Genomic DNA, 12,981 nt, shown 5'->3' with positions numbered 1-12,981 from the left:
GAAATTAACTGCACAGAATTTAATGAATTTGTTTAGTGACTGCCCATCACAAAACCCCTCAAAATACTCAGTTTATAATAATATAAAGCAGAATCTAAAACAAAACCAGCACATTTGGCATTTTTCTTGATATGTCCTATCAATTCAATTATTAAAACTTTCTGATTAACTTCCTTATTGATTGATTGGTTGTTTCAGCTGTCACTCACAAGACTGGAAAAGTATGATGAACAGAACGTTACACTCGATACTGTCTTCATATTTTTGGATCTTCTTATCATGTCTACAGTCTAAAGTTTGAAATGTCAACGTGAACTCATCGTTTGTGTCCACGTGTCAGCCCTGTGATGAACTGGCGGCATGTAGGTGGCGGACCCCGCCTCTCGCCCACCGTCACCTGGGATCGGCTCCAGCCTCCAAAGGACAAGCGGTGACAGGTGAAGACAATGGACGGATGTGAATCACATACTGAAACCAACCTACCTGTGCGTATTCACTGGATAGTTTCTATCCTGATGTTTCTTCCATTGTCACCACTCAAAAATAAATAAATAAATAAATAAATAAAAATTAAACAAAACAACTGCATAAGATATAAAGATTTTGCGCCTGTTTTACATTTTTGTCCTCTTCACTTTCCCGCAGAAGTCAAACAACCAGCCACCAAAAGGCAGTAAAAACCTACGGACGTATTAAATAGAACTACAAAAAGAAACGTGGTCCGGTAACCCCTGACCCCCCCCGACGTCATATGCGTCATTTTACCGGGAATGTGGGACCACGTGGCTCCTGCCGGCGTGCTTGTTCCTCCTGCGCGATTCATTACTTTTCATTCCGAAACGAGTCCGGTCGGGGTGTACGCATGCAAGATGGCGGCGCGGTGGGGAGCAGGCGAGGAGACTTTAACTGCGTGCAATATGGAGTTTTTCCCCATGGATACACTAGACGAGGTAAAGAACATGTTCCATACTTTATTTCCTAACATGTGGGTCCACTGTTACTAGTTTGGTGTGTGTTTCTGGAAGCGGAGCAGAGCGTGTTGTGTGTACGAGCTGTACGATGTGCATGGAAAAGTGACACGTGGATGCAGCCGTAGCATCACAAGTACAAGTTATTGAAAAAGTAGTCACATTTTAATGGTCAATACAGTCGCATACCTCTTTGGTCGTGCATTTAATACGTAACTTCATTGTGCATTTCGTGGTATTTTCCAGCTGTGTGTTAAAGCTAGCCGGTGAGTCAGTGTAGCTTGTCCGGTCAGTTGGTGAACGACGCAGATTTCCTCCCTTTTAACAGCACAGTCGTTTAGACAAGTCAAGTGACAGTTGTGTGTTTTTATTGGTAGACTACCCGGCATCTCCACCAGTTCTACCATTATTAGCAGTAATACAAATTTAAGCTCCATCTGTGGGTTTTTGTGCAAAAGTACTCAGTGTCCTGTTCATTCACACGTGGCAAGGACCCTTCAAGATGCTGGTTAGCTAGTTTTCTCATCACTACAGGGAGGGTGCATCGTGCTTTATTTTATTTTATGGTTTAACCAGGTACTGGATAAGGTTAATGCCAGGGTGGTGTAGTTTACAGGCTCCATGCCAGCACATTGCAGTAATGTGTCATCGGTGATGATGCACACTATGCTGAAGCTCTTTTATATTTAGACAGTGACTGCAATCAGTACACACACACACACACACACACACACACACACACACACACACACACACACACACACACACACACACACACACACACTGCAGCAGCAAGTTTTCATTCAAAGCCCATCCTGTCACATCCACATGTGGTTTCGTCGTGGTGATCACGTTTTGGATTCCTGCACACATGCGCACAGCAGGCACAACGCTACACACACACACACACACACACACACACACAGAGATACACACAGACACACTATCATGACATTTTATGACTACCTGCCTGGAGATTTTGAACGTTTCGACCAAAACTGTGTTCAAACGTCCCCTATCAACTGCTAATTCAAACATATCAGACAGCAGCGCAGACGAGGGCCCTGCGCCGGTTTGTTGTAGTGCAACACGTGGGCGAGGTGGCCTCCCTTTGGACGGGGTGAGGCAGGGATCAAACATGTCTGCGCGCTGTGTGTGCATGTGTGTTCGGGAACACGTGGGTCACTGTAAGATGTGACTGCGTTTTCAGATGAAAGTGCATCATGTTATCAGCTGGCTGCTCTTGTTGGGGGACCTGTGTGCAGGACTGTGTGCAGTTATGCATGTAGTTTAAATAAATAAAAGAGTTGTTATAGGAGCAAACGAGCCTCATCACATGGTCTGACACACTTAAACTATCTGAATTTTACATTGGTTTATCAGACTAGTATTCAAAATGTAGTATTTCTGCCTTACCAGTGTTTTCTACTGAATTTTGTCTTTGTGGATTACTTAAGATGTTTAGCTTATTTGTCAAGTTACATGTGAACTTAAATTGATCATTTAAGTGTTGATTGGAGTCTAGAATATCCATCATGTCCTCTCATATTTCAGATCTTAGGAAAATGCCTTTGTTATCTTGTTTTCGTCTCCCTCATGCTAAAGACATGTGCCCTGCCTTGCCCTCTGGGGTTTCCTTCAGACTCTCATTTTCAAACGCTTCACTTGTGCTTAGGCTTCCTCTCAGCTCCACTCACAGAGTAAATCAACCTGATTGACCTCTTTCACTGCTCACTTTTACACAGACTAGACTATTTAAAAGATATTTTTTGTTTGAAACAGTCAACTCTGCCGACACAGATGTACATGGTACAACACTGTTTTTGTGATGGAGTTGGTAGAACGCCCCAGTGGTCCGTATGTGATAATACAAGGGAACAGGTCTTTTGATGGAAGTCCCTGAACTCAAATTACACCTCCATCTGCAAACCTTTAAAACAGAGACATTACAGTTTTTAATAAAATAAGGTTGCTGCCTCCATATAATATGTCAAGCTTCTAAATATTGCTTAAAATAGAGTTAAGTGAGCTGTTTAAAGAATGCACAGAAGTGGTTTTTATTTTCCTTAGATTTGGGTGTGCTGGGAGTGTAAGCATTTGTTTTCAGTAACAACTGTTTGTCTTCATCTATTTTGTACTGTGGTAATTAAATGTTTGTAGCCTCAATTATGTTCTTGTGCATGAATCTGTGTTTTCTGTTTTGTCAGTTATGTTTGAACTATACTGAAGTGTATTTTTCCCTCTGCAGTCTGCTGTGCTGAGCTCTGGAGAAACTCTGGAGGCCCTTCAAAGCTGCTTAGACCCCTCCATCCTCTCTATCTTTGAGGACACGCCAACAATAGAGGCAAGACTGATTTCACATGGTTGACGTATTACAGAAATCTGAGACATCTGTGACGTGTGAGCATTGAAACGTTGTTTGTTTATACTCCCAGTTGTGCCTGCTTTGACCTCATTTCTATGTGTTTATTTAGACTAAAGGACTAGACGAGGAGAGCGAAGCCACGCTGCTAACCGCCCTGACGGAGATCCTTGACAATGTCGATGATGAGAACCTGTCCCCGTTTGACACACTGCCTGACTCGGACCTGCTGTCGGGTCAGAAGGGCAGGGAACACTCTCCGGTTAGTTCCCAGCTGTCATGCATAACTCTCAATGTGTCTCACAGATTCCTGCTCTCAGCATCCCCCCCTCTGGCCTTTTGAGCTCAGGCAGAGAGAGTGAAAGGGGGTGGAAGGACAACCTGCTGACCTCGTGGTTCTAAACATACTTCTTGCCCATTCTCTTAATTTCCACAAATGTAGAACTCTATTAATAGCATTATGCTTTTGTTTGTCTTCGCTCTCTAGCTGAGGAGATTGCTGTGTCTGTCCCGCTCCCCTCCAGAGAAAGATGCATTCTGTAGCGCAAGATCCTTATCGACTGGAAAGGTAGCTTTTCACACATATAAGCAATGCATGTACAACTGTACAACAGATGGATTTCAGGATTTATCTGGATATGTGTGTCTGTGTCTGTACCCAGAGCCTTCCCAGGATACAGGCGGACTCTCTCCAGAGGAGTGATGGGGAGGAAGAGGAAGACAGCTCCCTCACTTTGAGCCCAGTGAGGCACGATTCATGTCATGGCAATGACCTGCTGGCCTGGGAAGGTCTGACCTCCTCACTTCCTGTCACCTTTGAGCAGGAGGGGGACGATGGCGTTTCAGTTTGCCTGGGGGACTTGGTCAGGCATATGCACCCGTACTGTATGGCCATTTGTGTTGAGAATGACGAGGGGGAGCAGATGTTGCCCGAAGGAGGCATCTTACTCGAGGTTGTGGACCAGGGGGAAAATGGAGAACCCATCCTGGCCATCCCAGACATGGATCTCCCAGTGTCTCTGCCACTTAAAGAGCAGTCTTCAGAGAATGAACAGAAAGTCTCAGATGAAGCAGACGATGTGGCCTCTGACAGTTCGGAGCATATTGTCGTCGATGATGAAGATGTAACAGTTAACGAGGCTCCAGTGAAAGTTGCGGCCCCTGTGACACCAGACCTATGTTCAGATATGAAAGCTAAGATGATCAAGAGACAGCAGGAAGAGATTAAAGCGAAGAGTCCCTCCCGGAGAAAAAAGAAAAAGAAATGCAAGGAGCAGTTCCAGCCCAAACCTGTGGAGGGAAGGGTCCTTAGGAGTGGCACAGTAAGGAATTCAGCACAGGAGTCACCCAAAAAGCCAGAAAAAAGTTCGATCAAAGAAGAGAAGAAACAGAAACTCCCAAAGGTTCCCCTGGTCTCAGCTCAGGCTTCTTCCTCTATAAAACCGAAGAAACTAAATCCGTGCCAAACTAAAACACAAACTGAAACCACCACCACCACCACAACACTAATGTCGGAAACAAAAGTGGAAGTTGCCACATCTGTGTCATCCAGACAGAAAACGGTTCTGTTAAATGCTAACCCCGAGAAGAGTCAGCCCACAGCTGTGAGCTGCCAACAGCACGATGAAACTCCTGAACAGCCCGCCCCCGACAAGCTGGAAGACTCATCAGCAGCTCCCTCTGCTGTTCTGCCCCCAGTGTCTTCAGAGAGCCCAGCAGCTGCTCCCAGTCCTGTAACACCTCAGATGACACCACCAGTTGGTGAGGCCCTCCCTCTTATGGCCCCTACAGTCTCAGAGCCGAAACCCAAGTCCCTCAGTCTAGCTGAGTACCGGCGGCTCCGACAACAGAAAAAGCCAACTCCAGTGGAAAACAAAGACAACAGCAACAGCACCAAGTGGCCCAGCCTTCCTGAGCCTCCTAAAGAGCTTCTCCCTATTCCCTGCCTGCCTGACCCCACCCTCAAGGACCCCCGACGCCACAACCCCCAGGTGGTGAAGAAGGAAGTGGAGGAAGTCAGACCTGCCTGGCAACCAAGGGGACCATGTGCACCACCCACCCCTGAGGCGCTGTTGGTGCCCCCTGCCTACATGGTTGCCTCATCCAGCAAGGTTTCAGCTGCTAGTCCTGTTCCTAAACCTCAACAAACACCTGAACCTTCCAAACCTTCTCCACCCCAAACGCCCTCAGCTCCTGCCCCAACTCCAGCGACGAATGTACCCACACATCAGCACACCGCTGCTGCCCTTTGCGTGCCTCAGAGCCCTGGGTCTCCAGCTTCTTTAAAACCTGGCACTCAGTTAATGTCGTTAGCAGATAGGAAATGTTCTCCTGCACTTTCAGGGGCGGAGGGTGGAGTTGACGAAAGGCCCCAGTCTCAGACTCCTAAGTCTGTCGAGCTCACTAAAACCACTACAGAGGTGATGAAACCTACCGCTGCTTCCTTGTCTGCACCCAGTGCCTCCCAGAAGATCACTGTTGTTTTCAGGAAGGTGCCTGAGGTCACTGCTCCAACCCTTTTGGATAACCCCGTCACATCTGATAGCAAGTCCTCCAAAGCTGCAGCCAATGGTACTAAAGTAGGCAGTGCTACTCATCCCTGCCAGAGTCTAAAGGCAGAACTTGTTGTGCTTGAAACTAAAGAGAAGTCCACTATAACAGTGAAGCCCCAAAGGGCAAAGAGCCCCACACGGGAGCTGATTGAGGCCTTCACCAGTGAGATAGGTGAGCTTAAGATTGATTTGTTGGTAGTTTTGTTTAAGAAAGGCTGACAGTAATGACAATTTTATTTCTGTGCCCTTTTTGATTGTAAGCAGGCTATGTTCAAATTCTCAAATCAACATTTGTTCAACACCCCATTGAGTCTTGAGCCTCTTTGTCTTGTTTGAGTGTTCTTGGTTTATTCCAGAGTGACTGTAATCAGAGCATTTGTGTATACAAACAAATATGCTCAGTCATCATGTCCCTTTATGTTCTATTACGTCTTATCATCCAATACATAATGAAATTATCTTTTTTTTGTTGTAGGAATTGAAGCAACTGATCTGACCAGCTTGCTGGAGCAGTTTGAGGAAACCCAAGGTAATCAATAATGGCAGATTTCCACTGTTTCCTGTTAGAAACAAGTGTTCTGTCCATTCTGTGTCACACACTCCAAAGTGTTTTCTGTCTGAGTTGATTTCTGGCATAAGGGTGGGTATACTGGCCAGTAGCTAAGTGGGTCACACACTGTAGTACCAAGCTAAATGTAGTTAGAGTGTCAGTTTTCCTGGTTTCGTAATGGCAGGAAGGTGCAGGTACAACATTGCAACATTATCTTGGTCAGCAGTAGTAGTGGTTTAATGGGTAGAAGGACTTTGATTAAAAGACTTAAACGACAGCATGTGCCTCCATAAAGAGCTAAGTTGATCACTACAAATACACTGCTGTTGTGCATATGTGTGTCATCAGCACAGTTAAATTGCCAGCAGAGTGGATAAGACGGCCAGCTTTGAAGTCCAACATGAGAGACCTATGGGGCAAATCAGGCTGCTCATATGATTTTTAAAGCTCATCTGATCCTCCTAGAAAACTGTGTTCAACACCCCCGCCCCTGCTGAAACCTTCCCCTTTAAGAGATGGGTGCTGCGGGGGGCAGAGAAGCTGCTTTGTGCTCTTGTCTGCTCAGCTGCTGGAATTCTGCCCTGTCCGCAAATCCATTTAACTCTCACCCTACTGTCTTTGTTTGGGCGGATGTACAAGCCCCTAACAAGTGGCTAGACTCTGTATGTGCCTTTACTCATGTCAGTGGACTTGGTATTGAGCCATCACACTGTGTGTACTATGGCTAATGCAGCTGCTGACCATTTGGAGAATTCCCATTGACATTACACTGCACGCTAATATTGTGTGCAAGATACACCGCATTTTCACCTGACATGCTGCGGCATCTAAAGTTCATTCTGTGTCTGTCAAGCAGGATTTTTATCTAGACCTTTCTTTTTGGGGGTTGTTGTTTCTCTGTCCATCGTGTTCCTCCCTGTGCTGATGCACTCATTTCCTTGTTCCTTCTCTCTTCAGCCAAAGAGGAACAATGTGTGCCGGAGGTCTCTGGTAGAGCAGTAGCTGTAGGAAACTCTAGGTGAGTTACCCTACAGCCCTGAAGCTGCTCTGTGTGAGTGGTGGAGTTGTGCTTTCTCTGAATGTCCCCAGGAGAGTGATACCTGCCCAGTGTATGTATGTGTTTGTTTCTGTGTGTGTGTGTGTGTGTGTGTGTGGGGGTGACGCACAAACACCTTTTGCCAAGACCTACCGCAAACCCTGCTTTTGTCTGGCCTCAGTGGCCTCCTCAGGTCTGAATTTGCACAATTTTTTTTTTTTTTTTTTGGCCTGGACTTGGCTGCACTCTAATCCAGTGATATTCTGTACTAAAAGACTCTTGTGTTCCCTTTGCAGTGTTGAGTTGGCTCCAGAGAAAACAGTTGTGGAGCGTGTTAGAGCTAATGACCTTTCAAGTACTGCAGGTAAATCAGCGTTTTGACTTTGGCTTTTAAGATTACTCCATTAAGTTACATCACTAAGAAAAGTGACTTTGATTTTTATCTTTATAATAAAATTGCAGATTAGAAGTGTTTCCATTTGATTCTCTTCTTGTATGGCTTCTGTGCTCTGAATGAATCCAGCATTAAACTGCAGCTATTGGATACAGTTGTAGTACATCATGATCAGAGATTTACTACCTGACAACACAAATGGCCAACTTAGTATAATTGTGGTACACTTTCTTTCTTTAGCTCTTACTCCTCCAGCCACTCCACCCCACCAGATGTGGAGACCTCTGGCCCCTATGGCCCTGCTGGGGAAGAGCAAGGTCGCTGAGGCCTCCAAGTCAAGCCCCTCCAAGGTTATCCAGATTGAGGCTCGGCCGCTGCCCTCCGTCAGGTCCCGCAGCAAGCCCACTCCTGCTGCTGCCACAGTCGCCCCCGAAGTGGCATGCATCGACCATGACTATTGCCTCCCCAACAAAGGCACCGAAGAGCCAGGCAGGCGCTGGAATGTCAAACAGCAATCTTTTATCACTATTAAACCAATTAAGCCCGCTGCAACCACTACACAAACACCCCCAGCTGCCCCAGCGTGGTCTGGCCAGTCTACTACAAACGCTGCCGTTACAGCCAAAGCACCAGTTTTCCCCCTGACAGAGCCCCTGGATCACAGGACTGATGAGATGGAGACGAGCTCTGTTCTGGAGACTCCTGATGCTTCGCCTGCTCGGCAGGAGACTGAGACCACCGTTAAGGCAGGAAGCCCCAGCAGAAGACCTTTTGGGAGGTCCTACCGTCAACACGCTGCTTGTCGCACACCCAGCCCCACATCTAGTCCCAAAGAGCGGACTGGGGGCCGGTCTAGAAAAAGAAGATCCCATCGTTCTCCCAGCTCCATGTCCAGCAGTTCAGAGTCAAACTCCCATTCCTCTAGATCTCGGTCTAGATCACACTCTCCATCTAAGAAAAGGTTAGACCCCTCACCCAAAGTACCTTTCATTCCTGCGGCATCCTGATAGCATTTCTAGGGCTTATACTTTCCCTTGTTCATCACTGGCATGTCTTCTGTTCTAGATATCGCCCCTGTCCCTCTGGGAGGAGTTCCAGCTCCTCGTCCCGTTCCTCCTCTCGATCCTCTCCCTCTGTGTCCCGCTCCCCTCCCAGGAGGAGGAGGAGGTACTCCTATTCCTCCTCTCACTCTGGCTCTTGGAGTCGCTCCAGGTCGCGGTCTCGGTCACCTCAGAGGCGGGCACAGTGGAGCAGAAGCAGAGGATTCCACAGGTACAGTATATGCATCATGCTCATCTGGGTGCCAGTCAATACAGTACTTTCATGGCTATACTTTGATCAGTGAAAGAAACTGACTAAACACCTTGCCTTCCTCATGTAGGCCCGACTATGGTCACAGTGCAAATGTGGAGATGGACAAGAAATGCAAGGAGAAAGCCATCGTAAGTTAATTTTACTTCAGTTCACAGATCTCAAAGCAAACAGTTCAAACTTTGAATCCTCTGATCGGCTGCTTCCTTCTCTCAGGAGGAGCGTCGGGTTGTTTACGTTGGTCGAATTCGGGGTACGATGACCCAAAAAGAACTTAAAGAGCGCTTCTCTTTATTTGGTGAGATTGAAGACTGCACCCTGCACTTTAGAGATCACGGGTAAGTACACAACAGCGACTGTACACGTGCATATATATTTGTCTTCATGATTTTCTTTTTTACTAAAGGAATACTTCACATTAACATTGAATTAGGCTGTAATACGATCAGATTGCACTGTCTTTGAACCTTGTTGGTCTTGTCTGTGACCTCTTAGGCCAAGCTACAGTGCTAAAGTGAATTCAGGCTTGTTCATAACTGGAGCTTCCTGGCAACAGTCCCAGGTCGCTCTTTTAAAAGCAAGTCACAGCTCAAAACTATGTACAAGACCTGCTCTGACCTTCACTGGACCTCTGAGAAACTGAAACTGACTACAAGCTGGTGGTTTCCTCATCTGTCACAGGGACAACTATGGGTTTGTGACTTATTACAACAACCAGGATGCTTTCACGGCCATCGAGAATGGAAGCAAGCTGCGCAAGCCCGACGAGCTGCCATTTGATCTCTGCTTTGGTGGAAGGAGACAGTTCTGCCAGACCAGCTATGCTGACCTGGGTACGTACAAATCAGCAGACAAAACAAAAGTTCTGCAGCTCTTACCCAGAGTGCTGTTGATCTATACAAATAGTATTGATGTGGTTTGCAGAAGGTTGGAGATATTGGCTGCAATTGATCTTGATGCAGTGTGCTCACCACAAGCCAAATGCAACGGAGAGCTGTTGTACTGTGTGAACTACAGCCAATAACTCAGAAACTTGGCAAACCACACGGTAGCTGTTTGGAGGGATCCTGTCCTTTTTTAATGACATGTTACATGACACATGATGGGTTTTAAATGATGATTCTGATGTTTTTTGACTCAGCATATTCAAATTTGATTTATTCTCTACCAGAACTGCATTCTTTCAAATGGGGAGAATATTTTGAAACGATAAAGTTCACTAAGAATAGAAAGAAATAGTGATGAAAAAGAGAAAAGGAGAGGTGGCAAGTCAAAAAATTGGGATGGGTTTTGCTGGTGGGCTTTGGACTCATGACTTGACTCTTGGGTACAGCTGTGGTTTCAGGAGTCACATCAGTCTTAGTTTAGGAATAGTTTCAACCCAAACACTGTGTTCTGCTGAATTTCAATGCAGTGCCAACTTTGTTTGTCCTTCTCTTTTCAGATTCGAGTAGAGAGTACGATCCATTGCCTGCGAAAGGCAAGTTTCATGCACTAGACTTTGACACTTTACTGAGGCAGGCCCAGCAGAATCAGAGGAGGTAACAGGAGGCCTGCAGCAGGAAGCAGCTGACACTTACCTCAGAGCCAACACTCGGCTCCTCACCTGCAACACTGTCTTTACATTTTAGTTGTTGCATTACCTTTGCATAATTTTGTTTTGTTTTATTTTGTTTCTGCAAGCTAACACCTTCTATTGAAGTGAAGATTTGTAATGAAAGTAGTAAAAGAAAAAAAATGGAATAAGTAAAATTAAATAATTTTTAAAAGTTTATTTAAATGTAAAATCAAATCTGAATTGTATGGAGAGAATCATTTTTAATATGGAAAGGTAAGTGGAGTGGAGTTCCCTAATTACTGGGACAGGTTGTAATACATGTGAATGTACTATGAACCTAAATAAAAATGAGAACTTGAAATGCTTGTTTTTCATTCCAGCTCACTCGTCTGTATTGCTTTTGTCATTAAGGTACATGCACAAGTTTGGACACTCCTGGTCAAAATTTATTTTGCTATTGTGAATAGTTTAGGCAGTAGAAGATGTGCTCATCTCCAAAAGTCATAAAATTAAAGACGACACATGCTCTTCAGTATTTTAAGCAATGTTACTGCATCATTTTTTGTTTTGTACAATTTTAGAATGGGAGGAAAAAGGAAAGGAAGCACCGTGCAAAGGTTTTGGCACCCCGTGAGATTTGAGCTCTCAGGTTTCTGACCATAATTAGACTGATATGGCTATGGCTTGTTCAGTCATCGTTAGGAAGGGCCAGGTGATGCACATTTCAAACCATGTCCCAATAATCAGCAGCTATGGCCTCCTCTAGGCAGCTGCCGAGCACTCTGAAAATGAAAAGAACTGATGCCCACAAAGCAGGAGAAAGGCTATAAGAAAGCAAGAGTGTTGTCAGGTAGCAGTTTCCTCAGTAATATAATTAAGAAATAATAAACCTATTTACATTGCACCTTTCATACAGGAAGTGGATGCTTTGGATAAAAAAAAAAAGACAGAATGGGCATTAAAACAAAAAATGAATGTGAAATAAGGATAAGAAAGTCAATTAGGGCAAAGCTCTAAAAGCATTCTTCGTCTGGTATCTCTCTCTGCTTTCTGTGGTTCTCAGACACAACAGAATCTTTTTCCTTCTCTACAGATACTGATTGAGCACAGGTTCACAGCCACCTCAGAACGTCCTCTCATGGATGTAATCTTACTGTGGGTCTTATCTGCCTATAGGACACAACCTAATATTGCTCAGAGACCAGCATATAACAGGATGGACATAAAAACAGATAAAAAGTGAATGTAAAATAAGGTGGAATAAAGACTGCATAAAACACAAAGGTAAAAATAAGGCAGTCACAGCATAACATGAGGGTATACTTAGGTTAAACTAGATTACATTGAATGCATAAAATCAAGTAAAACAACATTTTAAAAGAAATGCAGCAGTGTGTGAGTGTGAGGCAAAGCACAGAAGTTTCAGACCTGCAACAGGAAGTCATAGCTAGTGAAAGGCTAAAGTGAAGAGATAAGTTTTTAACTTTCTTCTAAAAATATTCAGTGAGCTGCTTCCCTGATATCTGCCAGCAGTGTGTTTCAGAGCTTTGGGGCGTAATGGACAAAGGCTGCATTGCTGATTTTCTTTTGACAGTTGCTGAAAACCACCAACAAACCAGCAGTTACAAATGACAGTTAACAGGAACAGTGGAGGTCAAATTGAGGTCTGGAAAACTTTCTGACCGAACTGCTCAAAAGGCAAATCAAACATCGCACCTGCAACAGCAGAGTAACGATCCTTAATACACCTCAAAATCCACGATGGACTACCTCAAGAGGCACAAGCTGAAGGTTTTGCCATGGCCCTCACAGTCCCATGATTTAACAATGAAAATCCCGAACAAGAACAGAAAAACTCTTAGCTGGAAACAAAAAGCCTTTACAAGTTGCATCACTTGACAAAGCGGGTGTTATTGACCATGCAGAGTGGCCAAACGTCTGCTTCAGGCCTTTTTCCGTTCTTTATTTTGATATTGGAAAAGACAGAAATAAAGTAATGCTGCTTGAGATATTAAAGCTCATGGCAGATGTTTTGACTTGCCATGGCAGGAAAAGCACAGGTGAAACTAATTCAATTTACTCAGTTCTACTAAGTGTCCCAGTGAGCCAACATGCAAGGCCCTGGAAATAGCTCATCTAAAAGCAATGCACTCATTATATTTACAAATTTTGTCTGTGCTTTACTTGCTATGAAATGCCAAAATGTCTGCTGTGAAGAGTCTAACCAGCTCACAGTCAAAGTCATGGCTT

The 12,981-nt window shown here is 44.9% G+C and overlaps 1 protein-coding gene and 1 non-coding gene across 2 annotated transcripts; both read left to right on the top strand.

Moving 5' to 3' along the window:
• The first annotated feature begins 837 nt into the window (after nt 1-837).
• Nucleotides 838-11,089, top strand: pprc1 (PPARG related coactivator 1). Its single transcript, XM_070976824.1, has 14 exons — nt 838-950; nt 3,217-3,312; nt 3,443-3,592; nt 3,818-3,898; nt 3,993-6,054; nt 6,358-6,411; nt 7,390-7,450; nt 7,765-7,832; nt 8,103-8,823; nt 8,928-9,134; nt 9,244-9,304; nt 9,390-9,511; nt 9,855-10,006; nt 10,618-11,089. Exons 1-14 carry the CDS (start codon nt 870-872, stop codon nt 10,716-10,718), a joined length of 4,017 nt encoding a protein of 1,338 aa, XP_070832925.1. The 5' UTR covers nt 838-869; the 3' UTR covers nt 10,719-11,089.
• Nucleotides 9,624-9,763, top strand: LOC139341768 (small nucleolar RNA SNORA50). Its single transcript, XR_011603019.1, has one exon. It is a non-coding gene; the product is annotated as a small nucleolar RNA SNORA50 (small nucleolar RNA).
• Nucleotides 11,090-12,981: the final 1,892 nt, after the last annotated feature.

The sequence above is a fragment of the Chaetodon trifascialis genome, chromosome 13 (assembly GCF_039877785.1).
Source record: "Chaetodon trifascialis isolate fChaTrf1 chromosome 13, fChaTrf1.hap1, whole genome shotgun sequence".
Classification (NCBI taxonomy): domain Eukaryota; kingdom Metazoa; phylum Chordata; class Actinopteri; order Chaetodontiformes; family Chaetodontidae; genus Chaetodon; species Chaetodon trifascialis.
Note: the sequence above shows the minus strand (reverse complement) of the source record. Positions and strands in the feature narration are given on the sequence as shown.

Bases quoted from the DNA above. Each gene is read 5' to 3' on its own strand.
- pprc1 (XM_070976824.1), top strand. From the start codon at position 870: ATGGCGGCGCGGTGGGGAGCAGGCGAGGAGACTTTAACTGCGTGCAAT. The intron at 9,305-9,389 runs GTAAGTTAATTT...TCCTTCTCTCAG, and splicing joins AATGCAAGGAGAAAGCCATC to GAGGAGCGTCGGGTTGTTTA. The intron at 9,512-9,854 runs GTAAGTACACAA...CATCTGTCACAG, and splicing joins CTGCACTTTAGAGATCACGG to GGACAACTATGGGTTTGTGA.